Below are 24,089 nucleotides of genomic sequence, written 5' to 3'. Positions count from 1 at the left end.
GTCTGAAGTGGTTATAAATATACAAAATTGCATGCAGCAGTGTACACACACCAATAGGTCCAAGTCTATTCTATGATCTGGACCTTACTCTGAGACCTTCCTCCATGTTCGCGGACTTTATTTTTAATGTATGTGAGTGCCGTAAAGGTGTCAGAAAGTTTAACCTGGTGCCAAAAAAATCAGTCTGCTGCATCTGACACTATTGCTATGTATTTAATATAGCATAATCACTTTAATGGCTGCAATCAAATAAAAAAAAATTGAAAGGCTAATGGCTTTTTATTTGCATGTTGTTTTTTAAATGTAAGTATTAAATACTATTTTTTTCTTTTGCAAAACCCTAAAACTATAAAACTATTTGCAAAACCCTAAAACTATTTTAGTTGTTATTGTTTTGTGACACCCGGGTTGTTTTACATTTTGGATAAATTATCCCTTTGAGGGGGACCTAATATGCCAGTTTTTAAAAGATGTAAAATAAGTATCTGGTGTCTCTAGAGCAGAGATGCCCAAAGTAGGGCCCGCCAAAAATGCCCAAAACTGGTCCACTGTAACCTTTGATTTCGCCCACCATCCCATCTGAGAGGAGAGTGAGTATGATGGAGAGGGTTGGGGAGAATGCCTTTAACACAGAGATTGTACTTTCCAATTTGACATAGCCTTTTTTGTTTTATTGTTGAGCTACAAAAAAGCAAACTTAAATTAAAAGTTTCAATTAAATGTTGTAAATGAATCTGAATTTATAAAATGTAAATACTGTCACTAAAAAGATAAGACTATGCAAAAGACATCGCCGAGGCAAAAACTAGTGTAATGCTGTTATAAATTAGATTGTTTTGTTTTTACTGTAATAAGTTCATTATAAAATGTAAAAAAGTTAAATACTGTATAAGTTAATATAAAGCAATGTTTTCTAGTCATTTTTAAATATGATTAAATAAATTAGGAAATAACCCATTACAACTATATTTACCTTCGGCCCACCAGCCTCAATCAAGTCTTAAGTTTGGTTTTTGGCCCTTCATAAGAATATGTTTGGGCACTACTGCTCTAGAGTGTGTATGTGAAGTTTCAGCTCAAAATACTCAGCAGATAAGTTTTTGTACTTCTTTGAAACTGCCCCTTTTCAGCTTAAACCCAAATTGTGCTGATTTGATGCTGATTCGCTTTAAATCTAAATTAGATTGGGCTCCCAATCTTTTTTATTTGAAAAGAGGGTGGAGCTACAAACGTCTATGTGTCAGTATAGTGGCAGATTCAAAAAGGGACTAACGTTATCTTTGTGAAAAACTGAAAATGTGAAAACAACTGGCACAGAAGAAGGTCATCTATGGAAACTACAGCATTCATTTGGGCATCCTTAAACTTCTCATTTATAATGCCTCTTAACCGCTGACATTATCTTCAGCAGGTACATTGTAAAAACTGTAATGACAGATGGCTGCTTCTCACTTAGGGCTGTCTATGTGTCAGGACTCCAGGCTGATCAGCTGGGTCTGTTTTGTTTGTTTGTATTAGCCACATGGTTCTTTGTTTGTTTTCCTGATTGTTTCCTTCCACCCCCTTGTTCTCTTGAATTTAGTTGATTTGTTTCACCTGTCTTTGTTCATTAGCTCCCCTTCTTATTCCCCTTGTTTGTGCTGTTCTGTGCCAGGTTGTTGTTTGCTTCTAACCCTGCAACTTCAAATTTAGTTTTTTTATTAAACTTTTTCTGTTTGACTCCAGGACTCTCTCCTTACCTTCCCGACCTGTCTGTGTAGTCCCTGGCTTGGCCTGCCAAGCCTTTGCTCTATTGGTGCCTAAACTTATGATGTACTTGACACTGGTCAGGTTCTGACCATTGCTTGATTCCTCTCCAACCAGCTTCTGTCTCTATTGGCCAGCCTATTTTCCCCAACTATTCCAGCGACAAGTCTGCAGGTATTTTCTTTGGTCATTTTTTTTTCATTCTTTTGCCATAGTTTTGTTTTTTGTTAGACTGAGAAGACTGCATGCTGAAGAGTATTTTTGTTTCATATTTTTGACTGAGTTTTTGTATTTTTTTCCCCCCCTGAGACTGAGACATTGCCATTACAGGAATTGTGCTTTTGTTTTTGCCCTTTTTACTAATAGGCTGAACTGTCTGATTGCTGCCTTATATAATACATTATTTGTTTTCACCTGCTTTTGTTTTTTTTCTGTTTACCGGCCCTGACACTATGCTAATGAGGAAGAGATCGACTTTTCCCTTCTGAAGACACATACAAAGGAAAACGTCAATCAAAGTGTTTATGCAGACTGTTTTATCAAGTGTGATTACTTTTTTTAAAATTAATTTTCACCATTAGAGGCTGGCTATATTCACACACTGTATTTAAATCCCTTATAAAAGTGACTTTGGCATAATAGTTCCCTTCAAAAGATCAAACAGACCACAACAAAGGTGTAGATTTCTACATTAAAGGATAAAATCCATCTTCATTCATGAAAGTATTAACTATGATTAGCAAATATCCCTTCATTTCCCAATTCCTGAATCCTGAATCCAGCTAAAGTCTTTTTCTAAGGTCAGACATGAAGAACTAACCCCACACCACTGCACGCCTTTTTAAATTACAGCTGTTTCCCAGTCTGTTTACCCCAAAAAATAAATGCTTAGTTATGAAGTGTAACGAGATAATAGACATGATGCAGCATTAAAGGTTGAAACTATAAACTAATTTAGTCATCCCTTAAGGCTGTGAGTGGGATAAATAAATAAGGAAAAAAAGCCGAGAGACCTGGGAGGATCTGATAAAAGGTGTCATTTTACCTTAAGTATATATGCAGAGGATGATCAGCATTAAGAATTCAGAGAAGTGTATGATTAAGGAAAATAAATGTTAGTTTAAGGTAAAAACAAACTCCTACTGTACCTTGTCAAAAGCAGGGTAAACAGCTCGAAGTTCAGTGAGCCAGCCGTAGGGCATGTGGCCCACTGGATATGTAGCCGTGAGAACTGCGACAGCCTGGAAAACAGTAGAAACATGACAGTAACATTAAACACAGACAATTTCAACTGTTTACATTGAAGAGGAACAAAGCTATCTTTTTCAATAGGGTTATTGGATAAACCAGTCAGTCTATAAATGAAGCAATCAACAGCTAGGAAATGAGTTTTACTATTTCAAGTTTATATGGATCAAAGACAAAGAGGGGTATTCAAGCAGGAAAATGATTTGTATAAAAGTACATGTAAGATTTATTTATTAAAATATCCAAAACCTCTAGAACATTGCCATGCTGTATATTTTGCTGACTTATGTATTTTCATTATACCAAATGTTTCAAATAATGTTTGAATACAGAGAAATAAGCTATTTTAATTAGTGATACCAACTGTGTCAAATGTGGACATGCTAATAATGTCATACACACTCAATGTCTGGTTTGGTCTTTATAAAAAACAAGGAAACACCAAATATACTCTAATTTGTTGTGTGATTTATTAGACTGTACAGAGCAGCATTATAACACATCAAATGTATTTATTTACTATGATAAAGCAGCACAGCTTTTTCACCCACATGATCATGAGTAGAAGAACTAAACGTGGTTGACTGTGACATAATAAAAACTCTACTGCTTTTGATTAAACTTACATACCAGGCCTTCAAGCTACGTTAGACTGCATCCCTTTTAATTCTGTGTTTTTTTTTTTTTAGCAAAAATAAATTCCTACATTTTTATTTCACAAAAGCCTACAGAAGACACTCAATAAAGAGACATTTTGAGTAACAAACTAACTGAGGTTAAAACTAAAACATCTTATCAGGCAAATTTAAAAAAAGAATCACTTGAAGACATGATAAGGACCATAGGCAAGGCTAATGCTTATTATTTCAAATCATTTCCTTTCCTTCAAAGCACTGGTTTTTACTTATTCGTCAGCAAGTGGTCTTTACTTACAATTATAGCATATTTTGGGCATTTTAATACGTCTAAGTAAGCATGTTGTTTCATATTTATGTAATTAAAACGTTCTTTTAACATCTGATTTTTACAATAGTTACATTAAACATTTTTTTGTATTTAAAAAAACCTCTGCAAATTTAACATGATGTAAACACCAAAATAAGACATCATTTTTAAGTCACATGCAGCAGTGCTTTTCAACCACATTCCTGGAAGACCACCAGCTCTGCACATTTTCCATGTGTCCTTAACCAGATCAGATCATCAGCTCATTAGCAGAGACTGAAAGACCTGTAATGGGTGTGACAGACAAAGGAGACATCCAAAACATGCAGTGTTGGTGGTCCTCTAGGAATGCGGTTGAGAAACACAGATATACAGCTTCATTTTATTTTACTTTTAATAAATTTACACTGATTTACTGTCCACATCTAAGGGATCTGTCCAGTCTGTGGATTATATAATATAATGTAATATAATATAATATAATATAATATAATATAATATAATATAATATAATATAATATAATATAATATAATATAATATAATATAATATAATATAATTCTCCTCGCTATATAGTAAAATTAAAATGAGTTACATTTTGGTACACAAGCAAAAGTGGTGATACAGTAAAGAATAAAATACAAAGCTGTCAGTATTGTGTAGAGCAGGGGTCAGCAATCTCGGCCCTGGAGGGCCGGTGTCCCTGCAGGGTTTAGCTACAACTCGCCTCAACACACCTGCCTGGATGTGTCAAGTATACCTAGTAAGACCTTTATTAGCTTGTTCAGGTGTGTTTCATTAGGGTTGGAGCTAAAACCTGCAGGATACCGGCCCTCCAGGAACAAGTTTGGTGACCACTGGTGTAGAGATTCATACTGCCTCACAGCATTGTTTTACAGTATAATTATTGCATGTCTCGTCATGTGTTTGTTGTAGTTTTTTGTGTTGTCTAGTTCCCTCATTACCTGTGCCACGCCCCGTCTTTTGTCACCACGGTTGTTCATTGTTCCTTGTAATCGTGTATATAAGCCTCTTTGTTTCAGATTGGTCGTTGTTGTGTATGTAAAATGTTAAGTACTGTTAGCCAGTTGTTGTTATCCCTTGAATTCCTTAACCTACCTTGCCCAAGTTCCTGATTTGTTTAATAAATGTTTACTACACTGCTTGTAAATCCACCTTTTGCCTTTTCCTGGACTCCCCATAACAATAAAATTCATATTCATATAAATTATTTCATAAATTACTGTAAATACTTTTAATATTTTTTTTGTTTATACTGTAATATTCATGTACCATTCAAATTAAACACTATATTGAATTTCCATTTTTGTGGTCGACCTAAATTACCTGTGAAAAGTGTTTCCAAATGAACTTGAATTAAATTTATTAAACAAAAAATCCAACACTGAAATACTGTAAAGGTCTGTGTGTATGTGTGAGTGTATGTGTATGTGTTTGCCAGAGAGCACACTAACCTCTGTAGCAGCTGTACTTCCTTTGAGGTCCCTAGACACAAACAGGTTTACGATAGGTCTGCTAATCCGCTGTGTAGCCAGAATGAGAGCCAGTGGCCACCAGAAGCTTAGCATCTTTTTAATAGTGGCATCACCCTAAAACACAGAAGCAAACAGTATCGGAGGGCTGAAGGGGGACGGGCAAGAAGAGTACAGAAAACACTGAACAACAACATCAAGCAGTTTAATAGAGACTGAATCGCACAGTATAGTGCCAGCTGGAGTGTAAAGAGAGGAAGACGAGTTTGTTTAGATATAAGTTTTACAAGCTGTAAATGATTTTTTCTATATGCTGTACTGCTGTGTTTTCTAAGCGTGTGATGTGGCTCTGATTGCGAGGGCTTGTCAGTTGAAATGTGGTTGCCTGACCGATAACAATTTTAATCAACAGAGAGTTTTCTATATACACCACGTGACAAAAGTCTTGTCATTGATCCCAGTTGTAAGAGCAACAAATAATAACTTGACTTCTAGTTGATTATTTGGAAAAGTGTCAAAAGGTAGATTTTTTTTAATGATTCATTTGTTGAACTGCATCCCAATCATCACAAATACTGCAGAAAACCTACTAGAACCCGCATAGACCCATGATTCTCACAGAAATCAGTCAAGTTTGTTGAAGGAAAAGTCATGATTTGGGGTTACATTCAATATGGGTGCGAGAGATCTGCAGAGTGAATGGCAACATTAACAGCCTGAGGTATCAAGACATTTTTGCTGCCTATTACATTACAAAGCACAGGAGAGGGCAAATTGTTCAGCAGGATAGTGCTCCTTCTCATACTTAAGCCTCCACATCAGTTCCTAAAAGCAAAATAAGGTCAAGGTGCTCCAGGATTGGCCAGCCCAGTCACCAGACATCAACATTATTGAGCATGTCTGGGATAAGATGGAGGAGGTACTGAAAGTGAATCCTGAGAATCTTGATGAACTCTGGAAGTCCTGTGAGACAGCGTTCTTTGCCATTTCAGATGACTTTATCAATAAGTGATTTGAGTCATTGCAGAGATGTATGTATTAATTCCGTATTTCCACTGCTCCATGCCTTTATATTCTATACTGTACAGTATTTCCTTTAAGTGACGAGACTATTGTCAGATCGTACTGTCCTAATTATCTAAATTAAAAATAAAGGCATGATCATATTTTAATTTGGTAAAATAAATGTAATCTAGAGGCCTTTCATACAGTATAAGACACTTCTAATACAAAATGATCAACTAAAGTCAAGTAATTATTTGTTGTTCTGAAAACCTGGATAGACGACAAGACTTTTGTAAGGTAGTGCTGTCTATCTGTGGACATATCCGTGCAGTGCAGTAAAGCTGCAACAAGAAAGAGTGTGTTTAGGACAGGTGCTTTTGTAACCCCCATAAAATAATGAATGGGAGTAGATAAAACAGATAAGATAGATAAAATAGATAAGACAAATAAAATTAGATAAAACAGATAAAATAATAAATAAATATACACCTCATCATCATTATTAAAGTGTTAAAGTGTTGATGCTAAAATAAGTATTAAAATAAAATGTATAAAAAATGTTAAAACATGTATATGTGAGTTATAATTCTCTGATTGGGTGTCAGGCTGTCAGCAGTCTTAAGTCAGCAAATGAGAGCGCTGGATGCTCATCTCCGCCCCCTTGTGGTTGCGGATATTACTAAAGCATCGGAAGAGACACACAGCGTGACAGAAAGGAAAACCGAGTGATTATAAAGTAAATATAGCAAAAATACATAAGTTAAAACTTTTAAAACCAATATAATGTTAAAAATATAAGTCTATAGCACGAGGATGGCGAGGGATTGAGTAGATATATGCTGATTTGAGCGCGATGGATGCATTTTGACTCGGTGAGTTCATCATTAGCTTATTGCTAAAATAATAGAAACATATTGAGTGACAACATGTTGAATGTGATAATATTTTATTAGTTTCATGTTTAAGAAGTGATAGAAAGTTGTATTTTTCTGTTTAATGGAAGAATTATCCATTATCACAAGGTTATAAAACCGCATGGTGTTTTATTATTTACTACAGCTCACAGACATCACTGTGGTCACGTGTACCTGATAGGAATTAAAAAAAGAATACATTAGAAGAACAGGTAACTGAAATTAATGTTATTTGTTATGACAGTAGTTTTTGTATATGTTTTGTGGATGTTTTTATGCTATTTTGTTCTTTATGTATATATTTTTTATCATATTGTAATACTGAATATTTGCTCTGGTCTGTGAAAACAGGCCAGGTTTTTTTTTGTTGCTGGATTTTGGAATTCTTGCGATTCTCGGTTGATGGCGAGCCTCCCAAGTGCAGTTTCAGTGGACCTACAGGAAAGGACTGACTTCTAGGGAAAAAGGACACTTGCTTTTTCACTATTTCCCTTCACTCAAGTAAGAGGATTTGATCCTTAAGACTGTTTGTCTTTTTTTTTCCAAGAGGAGGACATTTTGTGAGTACCCAAAAGACAGTTGGAAGTAAATAATTCATTTATTTTATTTTGATCTTCCTGGATTTGAAACTTGATATATTTGGAAAGATTTTATTTGGTTACATGTAACAAAACAATTTGGAAATTGCTGATTTATTTGAACTCTCATCTATTTGTTAAATTGTGAATTTAACAAAATTTACAGCGTCATATAAAGGGTGCACCCGGGGTATATTTTTAATTAGTGTTTATTTTATTGTTATTTCTTTTGTGTGTGTATTTAATACAGAACAACGTTGTGCAACATACCTGTTTGTCTCTGTGAGTTACTCAGCATCACCACTACCTCCTTTCCCGTTCTTAGTAATCTTCTGATTTTAATTGTTTGGTCCTTTAAGGTTTAATACCCGTTACAAAGTGGCGAGCCAGCCAGGAGGTGGCGCTGTTGCTGAGTATTAATTACATTCTAAGCCATTATTTTTGCCTACGTTGACCAGTAACAATTGACAATGGATATAATAGAGGCAGAAGGGATTAAAATTCCGAACTCAGTGATCATTAGCGGATTAACACAAGACAAAAGTGATGATGAGCTGTTTGATTTCCTAAAACAATATGGTTCTTTTGCCAAAACAGTTTTTATTAGTGACAAGGATTCTGAGTTTTATCAAAGTGTTATACTTGAATATACCAGTGGCCAAGCTTTGCATTCTCTAGAGCCACAGCTACCTTATACTCACCAGCTGTCCAGTGACCCAAGTGTTACTTACCATGTGAGAGCATTATCTAGTGTGTTTACACAGTATAAGGGAACCAGTGTCACAAAGTCATACCTGGAGGGACTGAAAGAAGTAGCGAAATTGAGTGGGACTGATTTTGAGATTGTCTTGAGCCAGATGCTGTCACAAATGACTGCTGAGCTTACTCCAACGTCCGCTGACACAGAGGCTGATGACGAGGATCTGGATGAACCGCAAGCTCAGGTATGTCCTGAAGAGAGTTTTACCCCAGCCCCTGTCAAAATTAGTCAACCAGATGACTCACTGTCACAGCATACCTCTGCTAAACCAAATAAGCCCCCCCTCTTAACCTCTTCAGAGGTGTTAAATCCACCTGAGGTTCAAAAACTCGTAATTGAACATGTGGTGAGAACTGGTGAAGTGGCTACTCAAGGACTTATGCAGCAAAGGCTTAGGGTATTTTCAGGAAAATGTCCCAGACCCGGAAGTGAGGTCGATTACGACACTTGGCGCTCCAGTGTAGAGCTAATGCTGAAAGATTCCACCTTATCTGATTTGAACGTATCCAGGAAAATAGTAGACAGTCTTTTACCACCCGCAGCAGATGTTATAAAACATCTTAGCTCTGAAGCTCCATCATCAGCTTACCTTCAGTTGCTGGATTCTGCTTTTGGAGTTGTTGAGGATGGAGATGAACTCCTTGCAAAGTTCATGAATACTCTGCAGGACGCTGGTGAAAAGCCATCTACTTACTTGTACAGATTGCAGACAGCTTTAAGAGTGACAATAAAAAGAGGTGGTGTCTCACCTGAAGAAGCAGATCGGCATCTTCTCAAGCAGTTCTGTAGAGGCTGCTGGGATAATGATCTAATTACTGACCTGCAGCTAGAGCGAAGGCGTAATAATCCTCCTTCATTTGGGCAGCTTCTACTTATGTTACGCACTGAAGAAGACAAACACACTGCAAAAGTCACTCGTATGAAGCAGCATCTTGGGTCTTCTAAACCAAGAGCAGTAATGCACTCGCAAAGGACGTGGGTTTCTTCTGAGGTGGAGCAAGGAGAAGTTTCAAACATGGTATCACTTGCAGCTGAAACTAAGGAGATCAAGAGACAGATAGCAAAACTACAAAGTCAGTTGGCTAGCCTTGTTCCTGCGCATAAAACCCAGAAGAAAGCTTCACAGCAAGCAGTAGTAAATAAACAGGACAAAAAGAAGTCAGATACTGCTAACCAGTTAACTAGGGCTCCAGTTAGCCAAAGACAAAAGGACAGGCCTAGACCATGGTACTGCTTTACCTGTGGTGAGGATTGTCATATTGCATCCTCTTGCACTTCTGAGCCAAACCCCACACTTGTTAATGCCAAGCGTAAACTTTTGAGAGAAAAACAGCTACTATGGGACTCTCAGAACGCCAACTCCAACCCTGATTTAAACTAGAATCAGTCCTTGTTGTGGGACAGACAGGGGCTGAGTTGGAATCACAATGTCCCAATACTAATCATGTTTTTGAAAAAAGTCAGGTTTCTAAAGTGCAAAGCACTAGCTTGCCAAAGGGGTTAATAGGTGCTATGAGCATTGCTGAAGTTACTATAGCCAATGAAAAATGCAGCTGTTTATTGGATACAGGCTCTCAAGTGACAACAGTTCCAAAGTCCTTCTATGAACAGCATCTCTCAGGATACCCAATTAAGTCCATTGATGATATCCTGGAAGTAGAAGGCGCAAATGGTCTATCTGTTCCATACGAAGGCTACATAGAAATGGGAATTACCTTTCCAGAAGAATTACTAGGAGTGAGCGTTGAAATACCTACAGTAGCCTTAGTAGTTCCTGATGTAAAAGCTCACAATCAGTCAATGGTTCTTATTGGGACAAACACCTTGGATGTTCTCTATAAGAAGTATTTAAGTGCTGATCCCCCAAAATTTCAACCTTGTTCATATGGTTACAAAGTGGTACTTAAAACTCTTGAAATAAGATGGAGACAAAACACAAGTGGTGTTCTTGGCCATGTACGATTGAGGAGTCGAGCACCCAAAGTTTTAATGGCTGGTCAGACTGTAGTGGTGGGAGGTTCAATTTCAAATCCATGCAGAATAGATCAGACTATACTTGTGGAGCACTCACCTGATTCGTCTCTACCTGGAGGGGTGTTTGTCAAGCGGTGTCTTCTTAATCAGTCTGAGAACCAGATGAATAGTATACCAGTTGTGCTTACCAATGAGACAAATCATGACATTACTATCCCACCCAGATGTGTGATCGCTGAGCTCTATGCTGTGGACTCTTTACAGCCTCTTTCAAAAACTTCCAATAGTAATGGAGAGGGTGATTTCACTCTGAACTTCGGTGATTCCCCCTTACCTCAGGTATGGAAGGAGCGCATTTCTAAAAAACTCAGAGAAATACCGGAAGTGTTCAGTCATCATGACCTAGATTTTGGCCACACCCAGAAAGTGAAGCATAGCATTAAATTGCACGATGAAACTCCCTTTAAACAGAGGGCACGACCTATTCATCCACAAGATATTGAGGCAGTTCGTAGGCATCTACAAGATCTTCTTGCAAGTGGAGTCATCCGGGAATCAGAGTCACCTTTCTCTTCCCCAATTGTGGTGGTGAGGAAGAAGAATGGGGATGTACGTCTATGTATAGATTATCGCAAGCTGAATATTCAAACAGTGAGAGATGCCTATGCATTGCCGAATCTTGAGGAAACATTCTCGGCTCTGACAGGATCTAAATGGTTCTCTGTCCTCGATTTAAAGTCTGGGTACTACCAGATAGAAGTGGATGAGGCAGACAAACCCAAAACCGCCTTTGTCTGTCCGCTGGGATTTTGGGAGTTTAATCGCATGCCACAGGGTGTAACGAATGCCCCAAGTACATTCCAAAGATTAATGGAAAAATGTATGGGGGACATTAATCTGAAGGAGGTACTTGTTTTCTTGGATGACTTAATAGTTTTCTCAGACACATTGGAAGAACATGAGACTCGACTATTAAATGTCCTGTTTCGTCTAAAGGAATATGGTCTGAAACTCTCCTTGGAAAAATGTAAGTTTTTCCAGACTTCAGTCCGCTATTTGGGACATATCGTGTCAGAGCATGGAGTGGAGACTGACCCTGAGAAGGTCCAAGCTTTAAAAACCTGGCCTGTACCTAAAAACCTAAAAGAACTTAGGTCTTTCTTAGGCTTTGGGGGATATTATCGTCGTTTCATCAAGGACTACTCTAAAATAGTGAAGCCACTTAATGATCTGACCTCAGGATATCCTCCGCTAAGAAAGGGTGCCAAGAAGTGTAACAAAGGAAGCCAGTACCATAACCCAAAAGAGTCCTTTGGTGATCGATGGACGCCTTCTTGTGAAGAAGCATTTCGAACCCTTATAGAAAAACTCACTTCTGCACCTATTCTGGGATTTGCTGACCCCAAACTCCCTTATTTTCTCCACACTGATGCAAGTACAAAGGGACTAGGGGCAGCACTTTATCAAGAACAGGATGGGCAGATGCGTGCAATAGCATTCGCAAGCAGAGGGTTGTCTCACAGTGAGTCTAGATATCCTGCTCACAAACTTGAATTCCTTGCCCTAAAATGGGCAGTGACTGAAAAGTTTAATGACTACTTATACGGTAACCATTTCACCGTTATTACAGATAGCAACCCTTTGACTTATATCCTCACTACAGCAAAATTGGATGCTACAAGTTATCGATGGCTGTCAGCTCTTTCCACCTTCTCTTTCAAATTGCAATACAGAGCTGGCAAGCAGAATGTAGATGCGGATAGTCTCTCAAGGAGACCCCAGGAACCCATTCCTGAGACTGCTTGGTCCAGTAAAGAGCAGGAAAGAATCCATCAATTTGTACAACACCATCACCATGATGCTGCTGACATTGTTAGTGCCCCAAATGATGTAGTTCATGCTATTTGCGAAAAGCACCTTATCAATCAAGACGCAGCTTCTGGGGTTGCACTGGTGGGATCACTTGCACTCTGTCCTGATGCTATACCTGATGAGTATGGAGAGGATTGTAATTTAGATGGATTACCTGTTATGCCTTACCTACCACATGAGATTGGTGAAAAGCAGAGAGCAGACTCAGTCCTTCGAGAAGTCATTTTCCACTTGGAGTTGGGGGAGAAACCTTCTCCTACAGTGCGAAAAGAGATTCCAACTTTTCCTCTTTTTCTAAAGGAGTGGAATCGACTTGAGTTGCGAGATGGAATACTCTATAGAAGAAGGCAGGAAAATAATTTACTCACTTACCAACTAGTACTCCCTGAGGAGTTAAGACCCTTGGTGATGAGCAGTTTACATGATGACATGGGTCACCTAGGGATTGAGAGGACTGTAGATCTGATTCGATCTCGTTTCTACTGGCCAAAAATGGCTGCAGATGTGGAACGAAAAGTCAAGGAGTGTAGTCGCTGTGTGCTTAGGAAGGCACAACCCCAAAAAGCAGCTCCTCTGGTCAATTTTCATGCCACTAGGCCATTACAGCTGGTGTGTATGGATTTCCTTTCATTGGAACCTGACAGGAGTAATACCAAAGATATCTTGGTTATTACGGACTTTTTTACCAAGTATGCAGTGGCTTATCCTACACCTAATCAGAAGGCTAAAACAGTAGCAAAGTGTCTTTGGGAGAACTTTGTCACACACTATGGGTTTCCTGAACGCTTGCATAGTGACCAGGGCCCTGATTTTGAGTCACATGTCATCAGAGAGCTCTGTGAAGTGTCAGGCATAAAGAAAAGCCGAACAACTCCCTATCACCCGCAGGGAAACCCGGTTGAACGCTTCAATAGGACCCTGCTGGGCATGTTGGGTACTTTGGAGGAGAAAGATAAAGCCCATTGGAAAGACTTTGTCAAGCCACTTGTCCATGCGTACAATTGTACGAAGCATGAAGTCACTGGGTTTACTCCTTATGAATTGATGTTTGGCAGACAGCCAAGATTGCCTGTTGACCTTGCTTTTGGTCTGCCTCATCATGGGAAATCAGATGTCATTCCTCATTCAGAGTATGTGAAACAGCTGAAATCACACTTGAAGGAAAGCTATTTGCTTGCTTCACAAGGTATGTTGAAAACTGCTGAAAAGAACAAAACCAGGTTTGACAAATCTGTCACTCATTCTTCTTTGGAGGTCGGGGATCGTGTCCTGGTGCGAAATGTCAGACTGCGTGGTAAGCACAAGTTAGCGGACAAGTGGGAATCTGAGGTGTATGTGGTGGTAAAGAAGGCTGGCGACTTACCTGTCTACACCGTTCATCCTGAAAACAGTGAAAGTCCCCTTCGTACCCTTCATAGGGACCTCCTTCTTCCTTGTGGTTACCTGCCATTGTCAAACAGTTCAAACCCCTCCCCACCCAAAAGGTCAAGACCTAGAACAAGGCAGAATCCAGGTTTCCAACAACCTGATGAGGATTGTTCTTTCCTTAGTCCAGAAGATGAGGATTATGAGTGGTATGGTGATAACCATCAAAATGTGGAACCATTGCAGTTCTCTACAGTGTATGATGTTCCCCAACCAGTAAAAGGGAAGAGTGTGTCCTTAGCTGATGAATCAGCTGGTCAAAACCTCGGAAATGGAACTCAATGCAAGGAAGGAACTCAAAATGATAACCTACCTGTAACTCCTCCAGTTGACAACTTACCTGATGATCTTCCAGCCAATGATCCTCCAGTTTATAATGCACCTGTACACTCTTCAGTTGATAACCTATCTGATGATGTTCTGGAAGTCTGTGAAACAACTGAGACACCTGGAAAAGACCAACCTGAAACTGATAACAGTAAAGACTTACCCACTCAGAGAGAGAGTAAAGTTGAAGAGGCAAATGATTCAGAAAACTCTGTTTCTTGTGAAAGAGAAGAACAACAATCAGAACAAGAAATACCTCCACTAAGACGTTCTGCAAGGGAGAGAGACAAACCTGAGAGACTTACCTACTTTCAGCTTGGAAATCCTCTGTCTCATGTTGTTCAGTCTCTGTTCCAAGGATTAAGCACTGCTCTTGTTAACTCTCTCAATAGTGTTGAAGATCTGGGTGATTCTCCTATAACTTCTGACATTCCAGCAAACATAGTGACTACCCAACCGCTCAGAGCATGCAAAGGGACTTGCATTGTTTCAAGAGGGGAAGGTGTAACCCCCATAAAATAATGAATGGGAGTAGATAAAACAGATAAGATAGATAAAATAGATAAGACAAATAAAATTAGATAAAACAGATAAAATAATAAATAAATATACACCTCATCATCATTATTAAAGTGTTAAAGTGTTGATGCTAAAATAAGTATTAAAATAAAATGTATAAAAAATGTTAAAACATGTATATGTGAGTTATAATTCTCTGATTGGGTGTCAGGCTGTCAGCAGTCTTAAGTCAGCAAATGAGAGCGCTGGATGCTCATCTCCGCCCCCTTGTGGTTGCGGATATTACTAAAGCATCGGAAGAGACACACAGCGTGACAGAAAGGAAAACCGAGTGATTATAAAGTAAATATAGCAAAAATACATAAGTTAAAACTTTTAAAACCAATATAATGTTAAAAATATAAGTCTATAGCACGAGGATGGCGAGGGATTGAGTAGATATATGCTGATTTGAGCGCGATGGATGCATTTTGACTCGGTGAGTTCATCATTAGCTTATTGCTAAAATAATAGAAACATATTGAGTGACAACATGTTGAATGTGATAATATTTTATTAGTTTCATGTTTAAGAAGTGATAGAAAGTTGTATTTTTCTGTTTAATGGAAGAATTATCCATTATCACAAGGTTATAAAACCGCATGGTGTTTTATTATTTACTACAGCTCACAGACATCACTGTGGTCACGTGTACCTGATAGGAATTAAAAAAAGAATACATTAGAAGAACAGGTAACTGAAATTAATGTTATTTGTTATGACAGTAGTTTTTGTATATGTTTTGTGGATGTTTTTATGCTATTTTGTTCTTTATGTATATATTTTTTATCATATTGTAATACTGAATATTTGCTCTGGTCTGTGAAAACAGGCCAGGTTTTTTTTTGTTGCTGGATTTTGGAATTCTTGCGATTCTCGGTTGATGGCGAGCCTCCCAAGTGCAGTTTCAGTGGACCTACAGGAAAGGACTGACTTCTAGGGAAAAAGGACACTTGCTTTTTCACTATTTCCCTTCACTCAAGTAAGAGGATTTGATCCTTAAGACTGTTTGTCTTTTTTTTTCCAAGAGGAGGACATTTTGTGAGTACCCAAAAGACAGTTGGAAGTAAATAATTCATTTATTTTATTTTGATCTTCCTGGATTTGAAACTTGATATATTTGGAAAGATTTTATTTGGTTACATGTAACAAAACAATTTGGAAATTGCTGATTTATTTGAACTCTCATCTATTTGTTAAATTGTGAATTTAACAAAATTTACAGCGTCATATAAAGGGTGCACCCGGGGTATATTTTTAATTAGTGTTTATTTTATTGTTATTTCTTTTGTGTGTGTATTTAATACAGAACAACGTTGTGCAACATACCTGTTTGTCTCTGTGAGTTACTCAGCATCACCACTACCTCCTTTCCCGTTCTTAGTAATCTTCTGATTTTAATTGTTTGGTCCTTTAAGGTTTAATACCCGTTACACTTTACTGTGGCACAACCCCCAAAGCATCACACAGAAAAAGAGCTGTTTACGTCACTTTTGTGGCTTAATGGAAAATTAAATAGTTAGATACATAGTTATGTGTCAGAATGCCCTTATTGTTGAATATTTATGTAAAGAGCCAGAAATAAAGCGCCATCAGCCTAATAATGTTATTTAAACCACTATCAAAAAACTCAGTGTGCACACAGTTCTTTTTGTATATAAGTATTTTCTGTACATATATTTTTTACACTTTAATGTAAAAGTCAAAAAGTCATTAAATGTATAGTGTCTTATACTCTGAATTTGTTTATGAAAAAAAATACTCATACATGGAAAAGATTTTTTGGATTACTTGTTTTCCCTGATGAAGATGTATAGGATAACTGTTTTACTCACAATTATAGGTATTATAATTATTATAGTTAACCTTTACAATAAGGCTTCATTACTTAATGTTAGTTTATGTATTTACTGACAGCATTTATTATTGGTAATTCAGCATTTACTAATGCAGTATTAAAACCCAAATTCATGTTTGTTAACATTAATTAATGCACTGATTTAACATGAACAATGAAGAACTATATTTTCATTAACTAACATTAACAAACATTAACAAATACTGTAATAAATGTACATTTATTGTGTGTTCATGTTAGTAAAGTAACTAACATTAACTAATATAACCTCATTGTAAAGTGTTACCATTATAACTCGTGATCTTGGAATTTTAAGGTTCTATCTGCAGTCTGAATGATTTTGAGATATTGAGCCTCAAAGGTTTTGCATTCCATATAGCAAACAGTATGTGCGTGACATTTGTTATTTAAATAAAAAGTCTTAAAATGTAAACAATTTATAAAAAAAAACATCCCATAATGTAAATAAGTTGTCATTTAAAAAGAATATGTCAATAACTCAATTTTGACAAAAATGTCAGATAGAACCTTATAATTCTAAGATGACGAACTATAAAACATGCATTAATATATAATAGGGGCTACTAAGACCTTGAACCCCCCCTGATTATTCTTTCAATTTGAAATAGAGGGGTGGACTCTGTTTATTTGCACACATGAACCTGAAATAAAGAGTTCACTAATCATTTGTATAAATATAAATCACAATATGTGGTAAATCCATAAATCACTGAATAAAATTGAGTATCAATAAAAGAATCAAATCCAAACAAAAATAACCAAAACACCTGAATCGATACCTAGCTCTAAAAGAGCATCACTGGACGTACCCCAACCTCAGGCCCACTGGATTCTGGGATGTTGTCATGAATGACCTTGTAGTATCCCAGACCAACAATTGTAAACCGTACCAAGGCGCCCATATACAGAGAGAGGATTGGGATCAACATGGGCTCCACACACTCCAGATGACTGTGGAGCAAAATACCCACAAACACAATCTATGCAGAGACAGAGAGAGAGAAAAAAAAATAATTATAATGACTAAATCATAAAAATATAATAAATTATCAAATAAAAACAAATAGTCACACTTTATTTTGAAGATCCATTTGTTGAATTTAAGTTACATTGCAATTAATTCTCATTAGATTATAAGTAGACTGTTAGGTTAAGGTTAGAGTTGGGGTGGGGTTAGTGTAAGTTGACATGTTCTTGCAAAGTTTCTTATAGTCAGTTAAATGTTTGTTTAGCAGCAGTATCAACAGATATTAAGCAGATAGTCTACTAATACTCAAATGGACCATCATAAAGTGGTACTAAACAAATTACCAATTGTTATCTCCTTCGGCGGTCATTCATACACAACCATAGTAATGGTTTCCCCATTTTTCCCCAAGAAAATTTTACCAACTTAACAACAGATCAATATATATTGATCATTTACACATGTCCTTTATTAAATAGTAAAAAAAGAGACTCCTAATATTCAGATCTGCACAATTACAGAGCAGGTTTGATTTTACAGGTAATTTGGCCTAAAAATAAAACTTGACTAAAATGTATATAATAATAAATAATAAATAAAATAAATAAAGTAATAAATGAAATTAAGAAATTCTCACAATACAATAGAAACTGAAAACAGAAATGACTCAGCACACCTGCGATTTAAAAACAGAAAACAATGAAGAGCCAAAATGCTAAAAACCCGTGTGACAGACCACTCTTAAAGTTCATAGTTTTGAAGCCTATGTGTGCTGGTTTTTTTCAGTTCTGAGAACTGTGCTTTTGTTTCAAGTTTATTTTCAATAGCATTGAAACTGGCAGTGTTTTCCCAAAATTTAACACTCGGGAGTCTTCAGCAGTCGAAGGTATCATATTCAGACAGCCTGTTTATACCTGATATTAAATACACTTCATGAATAATTAATGCATTGAGTAATGTAATTAGCACAGTACTTGTTAAATGTAATATGTAATTTGTGTTTTTTTCTGATGAGCTCCTAATACAAAATTTAGACTGTTAAAAAAACTTTTAACACTGATGTCTTCATTTAAATTTGTTTAACCCATATTTTAAAACATTGAAAGTAATCATATTGAGTGTCTTTACGGTTCAAGGGAATGGGAATTTTTATCACATGAAAAGTGCAATGACGTGAAACAAGTTTGGTGGCTGAAATTGCGCCCCTGTATGTTGGTTTGAATAGAAAAAGATACTAACCACATATAAATGACTTTATACATTAAATAAGACATTCACAAAACTGTATCTCACAAAACAAATGCCAGTTCACAGGCGCTGCATGAGAGATGCTGTTTGAAAAGAATAAGTAAAATCTAGTAAAAATATAAAAATATAGTAATAAACCTTATTTGTGCAAATGAAAATTTTTAATAAATAGCTGTGAATTTTTAAACAAAATTAACAATATTTATGTATATATATATATATATATATATATATATATATATATATATATATATATATATATATATATATATATATATATATATATTAAATTATACTTAATTTTTGTACAGCATATTATCTCAAATAAAATCTTATAACAACAGCAATCTGACTATATGTGTTTGTGACCACCTCACGATGCAGTTAAAAGAGATCAAGCTCCTATCTACAACTACAGTATGGTCTACACCTGCAGTTATCCTTGTTGTCCATACAAATTCATCTTAATACCAGGTGTACACAAGGCTTAATTCTGGTCAAACTGTATAACTGGAGATTAATTCTTTACCTTTATTATAAAAAAATATTTTCTTCTCAAACTCTATTTATTTTTTTACCGTAATGCCTCAGTGAGCATTTCCTGGTTTCACCTTCATTTTACAGTTTCTATACAATTGCATCCTTCACATGGCCATTGTGGACTTTTACATCTAATTTCTTTGACAATTTCACCAGTGAAAGAAAATCTACCTGATAAATACGCACATCTATATAAAATGTTTGTTTTTCTGCATTCAGTTTTACCTAAATATTAAACATAAGTTATTGATTTCATGCTAAATTAATAATAGCTAAAAAGATTAGTGCTGTTTGGAATTGGTAAAAAGTGCTTGGGGAGAAAATATGATGAGAATATCAACTTGTATGATAATTGGGCATACAGTCAGTAAAATGATCAATCAATGAAATCTTGACTGATTAATCGTTCCCTTACCTGTGCAACGACATCAGAAATAGAGGCACATCCCACAAGGAGACTGTGCTTGTGCTTCAAAAGAATTCCAGCATGAGTCCATGCCTGAAACCACATTCAGAATATAACATCAGCTGTCAATATATCTGAACAATATGAAACAGTAATCCAGCACAAAGATTCATTTAATGGACACAGATGGAGACGAAATGATGCATATTATACAACTCTGTTTCATATTATATTATATATATTTATAATGCATTTTACTTTTACAGTGTCATATTATTGTACTTACATGCAGTACACAGCATTATAGTGATTGAAGTTACATATTCCTGAGTCATATGGTTTTGTTACTGTATACACAACTGTTCGCTCTGCCTATGTCATCCCTCAATGTGAGTATCAGGAGAAAATTCAGTAAAGCTTTACAAATACAACTGCATTTGTCATAAAATATAGTTTAAGACAACAACAACCTGAGATGGCAAAAGTACACACATCCTTTACTTAAGTAGAAGTACAGATACTTATGTTTAAAAACACTAACACTAATAAAATTAAAAGTACTGACTACACTTTTGTACTTGAGTAAAAGTAAAGAAGTACTGCCTCAAAAATGTACAAAAGATAAAAAATAAAAAGTACCCGTTTCAACCACAGTCCAAAAACATGAAGTATAGGTGAATAATAGGTAACTAAATTCGCAGTAGTGTTTAAGTGTGTGTGTAAATGTGATGGGTGTTTCCCAATACTGGGTTGCAGCTGGATGGGTATCCGCTGTTCAAAACATATGCTGGAACAATTGGCGGTTCATTCTGCTGTGGTGACCCCTGATAAATTAGGGACGCAGCTGAAGGATAGTGAGTGAGGATAAGTAGGTAACTAGTCCTCACATGCTATTAATACATATAAAATAACTGACTCCAATTTTATGTAAAATGTTTGTTGCCAAATTTATGAAAGCAGCATCAAACTCTGCAATATAGACTTACAACATTGATTAAAAATGCGGCCCATGTATTATCATCCTGCGCAAACTCACAGCGTTCAGCATGTAGTTTTTCGGCTGAAACCAAAGTAAACGATTGTGGTTTTAAAAATGTAAGAAGTAGAAAGTAGAGATACTTTTGTAAAAATGTAAGAAGTAAGAGTAAAAAGTTGTCAAATAAATAAGTAGTGAAGTACTGATACCAGAAAAATCTACTTAAGTACAGTAACAAAGTGTTTTCTACTTCGTTACTTCCCATCTCAGACAACAACATGCTAACTATGACCTAAATATGCTAGCAACAACATCTTAGCCATGTGATAAAAATTTTAACAACATGCTAGTTCATACTAGAATCTGCTCTATGCACAGCTAGAGTTTTAAAGCCAACGATAAACTTCCGGTGAAAGCTTAATGTAGCTATTTTAAATTTCACAAAGTTGCTTTTACAGCATCGATGTTGTAATGTATTTGCAATACATTCGGTTAAATAAACTTAAGCATTCATTTAGTTGTTCAAGCGTAAAACAAGATGAAACACCTTCGTAACAAATAGTGTCATCAATAGCAACAGGTTAGAGCAGAAATTCCATTGAAAATACTGGGGTAAAATAAACTCATATTATAAAGACATGGCGGAGAGAAATTGAAATTCAATGCAGTGCTCCTTGTTCGATCTGAGACCCACTTTATTTTGTATATCAAACAGCATAGAAGATCGCTGATTTTAAGTATTCAGATCTTAAACAAGACAATTTTGTGACAGTTCACTGGAAGCTCTTGGGCTGCCTGGCTGAAAATTTAAAGACTGTGCTCAGTGAGAATTATTAAGCTAAAAGCAGATAAAACACTATAGAAAAACACCAGTAGCATGTTGAACATGTTGAAAACATACTAGCAACACGATAAGTCCCATTAGCAAAATGTTGGGCTTCTGTTACAACACAGCAGAAACATACTATCTACGTGTTAATTCATTAGCAACATGCTAGTTCACAATGAATTGCTGTTAACAGTGCTAAGAAAGTTAGCAAAAACACTATGGTGGCATAACACATGGCTAATGTGGACATGCTAACAATGTACAAATATGTAAGCTATGTTAGCTCTTACGAGAGCTCAAGTTAGATACAGGCTGTGTTAAAATAAGCTAAAATAAACCAAATAACCTTTTTTTTCCACTTCACCCCAAGTTTTAATTTATTTTAAACATTCAGGCAAGGCGTTTTAATTCAATATAAAACTTATATTATTTATTGTATTTTGTTTTAATAAGCTAATCTCTTGCTCAATAAACTTTTCTAATTACTGTTGTTAGCATTTATTCATTCATTTTTTTTTCTTTTCAGCTTACTCCCTTTATTAATCTGGGGTCGCAACAGCGGAATGAACCGCCAACTTATCCAGCATATGTTTTACGCAGCGAATGCCCTTTCAGCTGCAACCCATCTCTGGGAAACATCCATACACACTTATTCACACACATACACTACGGACAATTTTAGCTTACCAATTCACCTGTACTGCATGTCTTTTGACTTTGGGGGCACCCGGAGGAAACCCACGCGAACGCAGGGAGAACATGCAAACTCCACACAGAAATGCCAACTGACCCAGCCGAGGCTCAGACCAGCGACCTTCCTGCTGTGAGGCGACAGCACTACCTACTGCGCCACTGTGTCGCCCTGTTAGCATTTATGTGAAATTAAAATCTTATGTAACATTAGAAGTCTATTTACTTTCAAACAATTAATGCGTTTCTGCTGAATAAAAATGTCTTTACACATTTAAATGAGCTTAAATGTTTGAATGGTTGTGTATTGCATCTTAATTATACATTTTAACATTATGACTGGTAATAAATAAATACCTCAACTTTACCTTAATATTTATTTATCAAATTTCCATTTGTTCACATGAAAATACTTTGAATTTCAAGCTATTCACAGAGCTCCTGGTAAATGGGTACGCTCTCTAGAGACTTAATACTTTAAACTAAACACCTTCGCCAGTTTAACCTTCATTGAGAGGCACAGGGTGTTCCGCGTGAGCTGTTTTTCATCCAAAGCAGCTTGATGGTTTTCCAGATTTGAACAGGCTCTGGTGGTTGGCTTTACCACACACACACGCTTGCACACACATACTCTCTGCCCATCTGTGCCAAGCAGATGAGCCAGATCCAACATTATGACATTACGAGTGAATCTCTCCAGGGCTGAAACGTCACGACACACTCACCATGGCATCAAGCAAAGGAAAAGCAGCCAGATACAGGAACGCCTTCCGGGTCTTACTTCCCACAGACTCATCCACATGATGCAGTTTGTTGATGATGTAATAACCCAGATTTGTGTAGGCTAAAAAAGACAAAGCGAGAGCAAAATTAATACGTATTACCATCAATGATTTAATACACAATGTTTCATATTATGAAATAATGTAAACAATAAACATGATAGATCAGGTTATAAAACTGGCACAAATAGCTTGCGATGACAAGTTTTAATAAAAAGTTATCAAAATATCTAGCTAGTTTTAAAAACTCTTGGTGTTTTTGGAGATATATTTCGATAAAGAAGTGTAATATATTGCTTGGTTTGTGTGTTTGCTGCTTCATTCAATGGTTTAGGAGTGTAATAATAGGTAAATTAATTTGATACTAAAACCGCCAATATGTTGAGGCAAGTCCCACTTTTTTAGCCATACTGAAAGAGGGATAATTGACTCTGGTTTTAATGAAATGCCAAAGATGATGGGCTTTATGTTAACGATCTAGGCGCAAAATCTAAAGTGCATGGCGCAAAAGCATTAAGGGCGTGTCCAAATCCACTTTTGCTATTTTAAGGATGGAAAAATATGCTTTGCACCCTGGCACATGGTCTAACAGGGTTGCGCTTATTCTCTTAATGTTTTACTAGCGAGAAACCAATTAAACAGATCATCTGCAGCTCGAGGATAAAAAACAAGCCTCCTCTATTCACCCTTTACTTTCTCTTTACTTTATTTTTACTTTTTACTCCTTTACTTTTGTGGATAAGGAAACTGTGTTGTACGCACTCTGCTGAAGACATCCATTAGCCTACATATATAATTTTGTTTATTAAGCACAAAGATTTGTTTCAAAACTGTTTCTAAATTAAGTTCTAATTTCTAGCAAATAAATGAACAATAATAACGAAGTGTGGTCAAAAAATGGAGTTATATCCAAACAGACGTCCTATTC

General features: G+C 36.4%; 1 protein-coding gene across 2 annotated transcripts in view; it reads right to left on the bottom strand.

Annotated features, from left to right (window-relative positions):
- Positions 1 to 24,089, bottom strand: part of ankhb (ANKH inorganic pyrophosphate transport regulator b) — a 48,983-nt gene that overhangs the window by 13,745 nt on the left and 11,149 nt on the right. The window contains exons 3-7 of one of the 2 annotated variants that reach the window (XM_087238817.1): positions 23,105 to 23,223; positions 19,894 to 19,977; positions 16,279 to 17,703; positions 5,414 to 6,810; positions 2,895 to 2,987 (exon numbers count right to left, since the gene is read on the bottom strand). In XM_087238817.1, coding sequence (XP_087094943.1) covers positions 2,895 to 2,987; positions 5,414 to 5,527 — 207 coding nt within the window. In that variant the 5' untranslated portion in view covers positions 5,528 to 6,810; positions 16,279 to 17,703; positions 19,894 to 19,977; positions 23,105 to 23,223. 2 annotated transcript variants of the gene reach the window in all.

Source organism: Danio rerio, chromosome 2 (genome assembly GCF_052040795.2).
Source record: "Danio rerio strain M-AB ecotype USA chromosome 2, GRCz13ab, whole genome shotgun sequence".
NCBI classification, from domain to species: domain Eukaryota; kingdom Metazoa; phylum Chordata; class Actinopteri; order Cypriniformes; family Danionidae; genus Danio; species Danio rerio.
The sequence above is the reverse complement of the archived record's forward strand: the minus strand, read 5'-3'. Positions and strand labels throughout refer to the sequence as shown.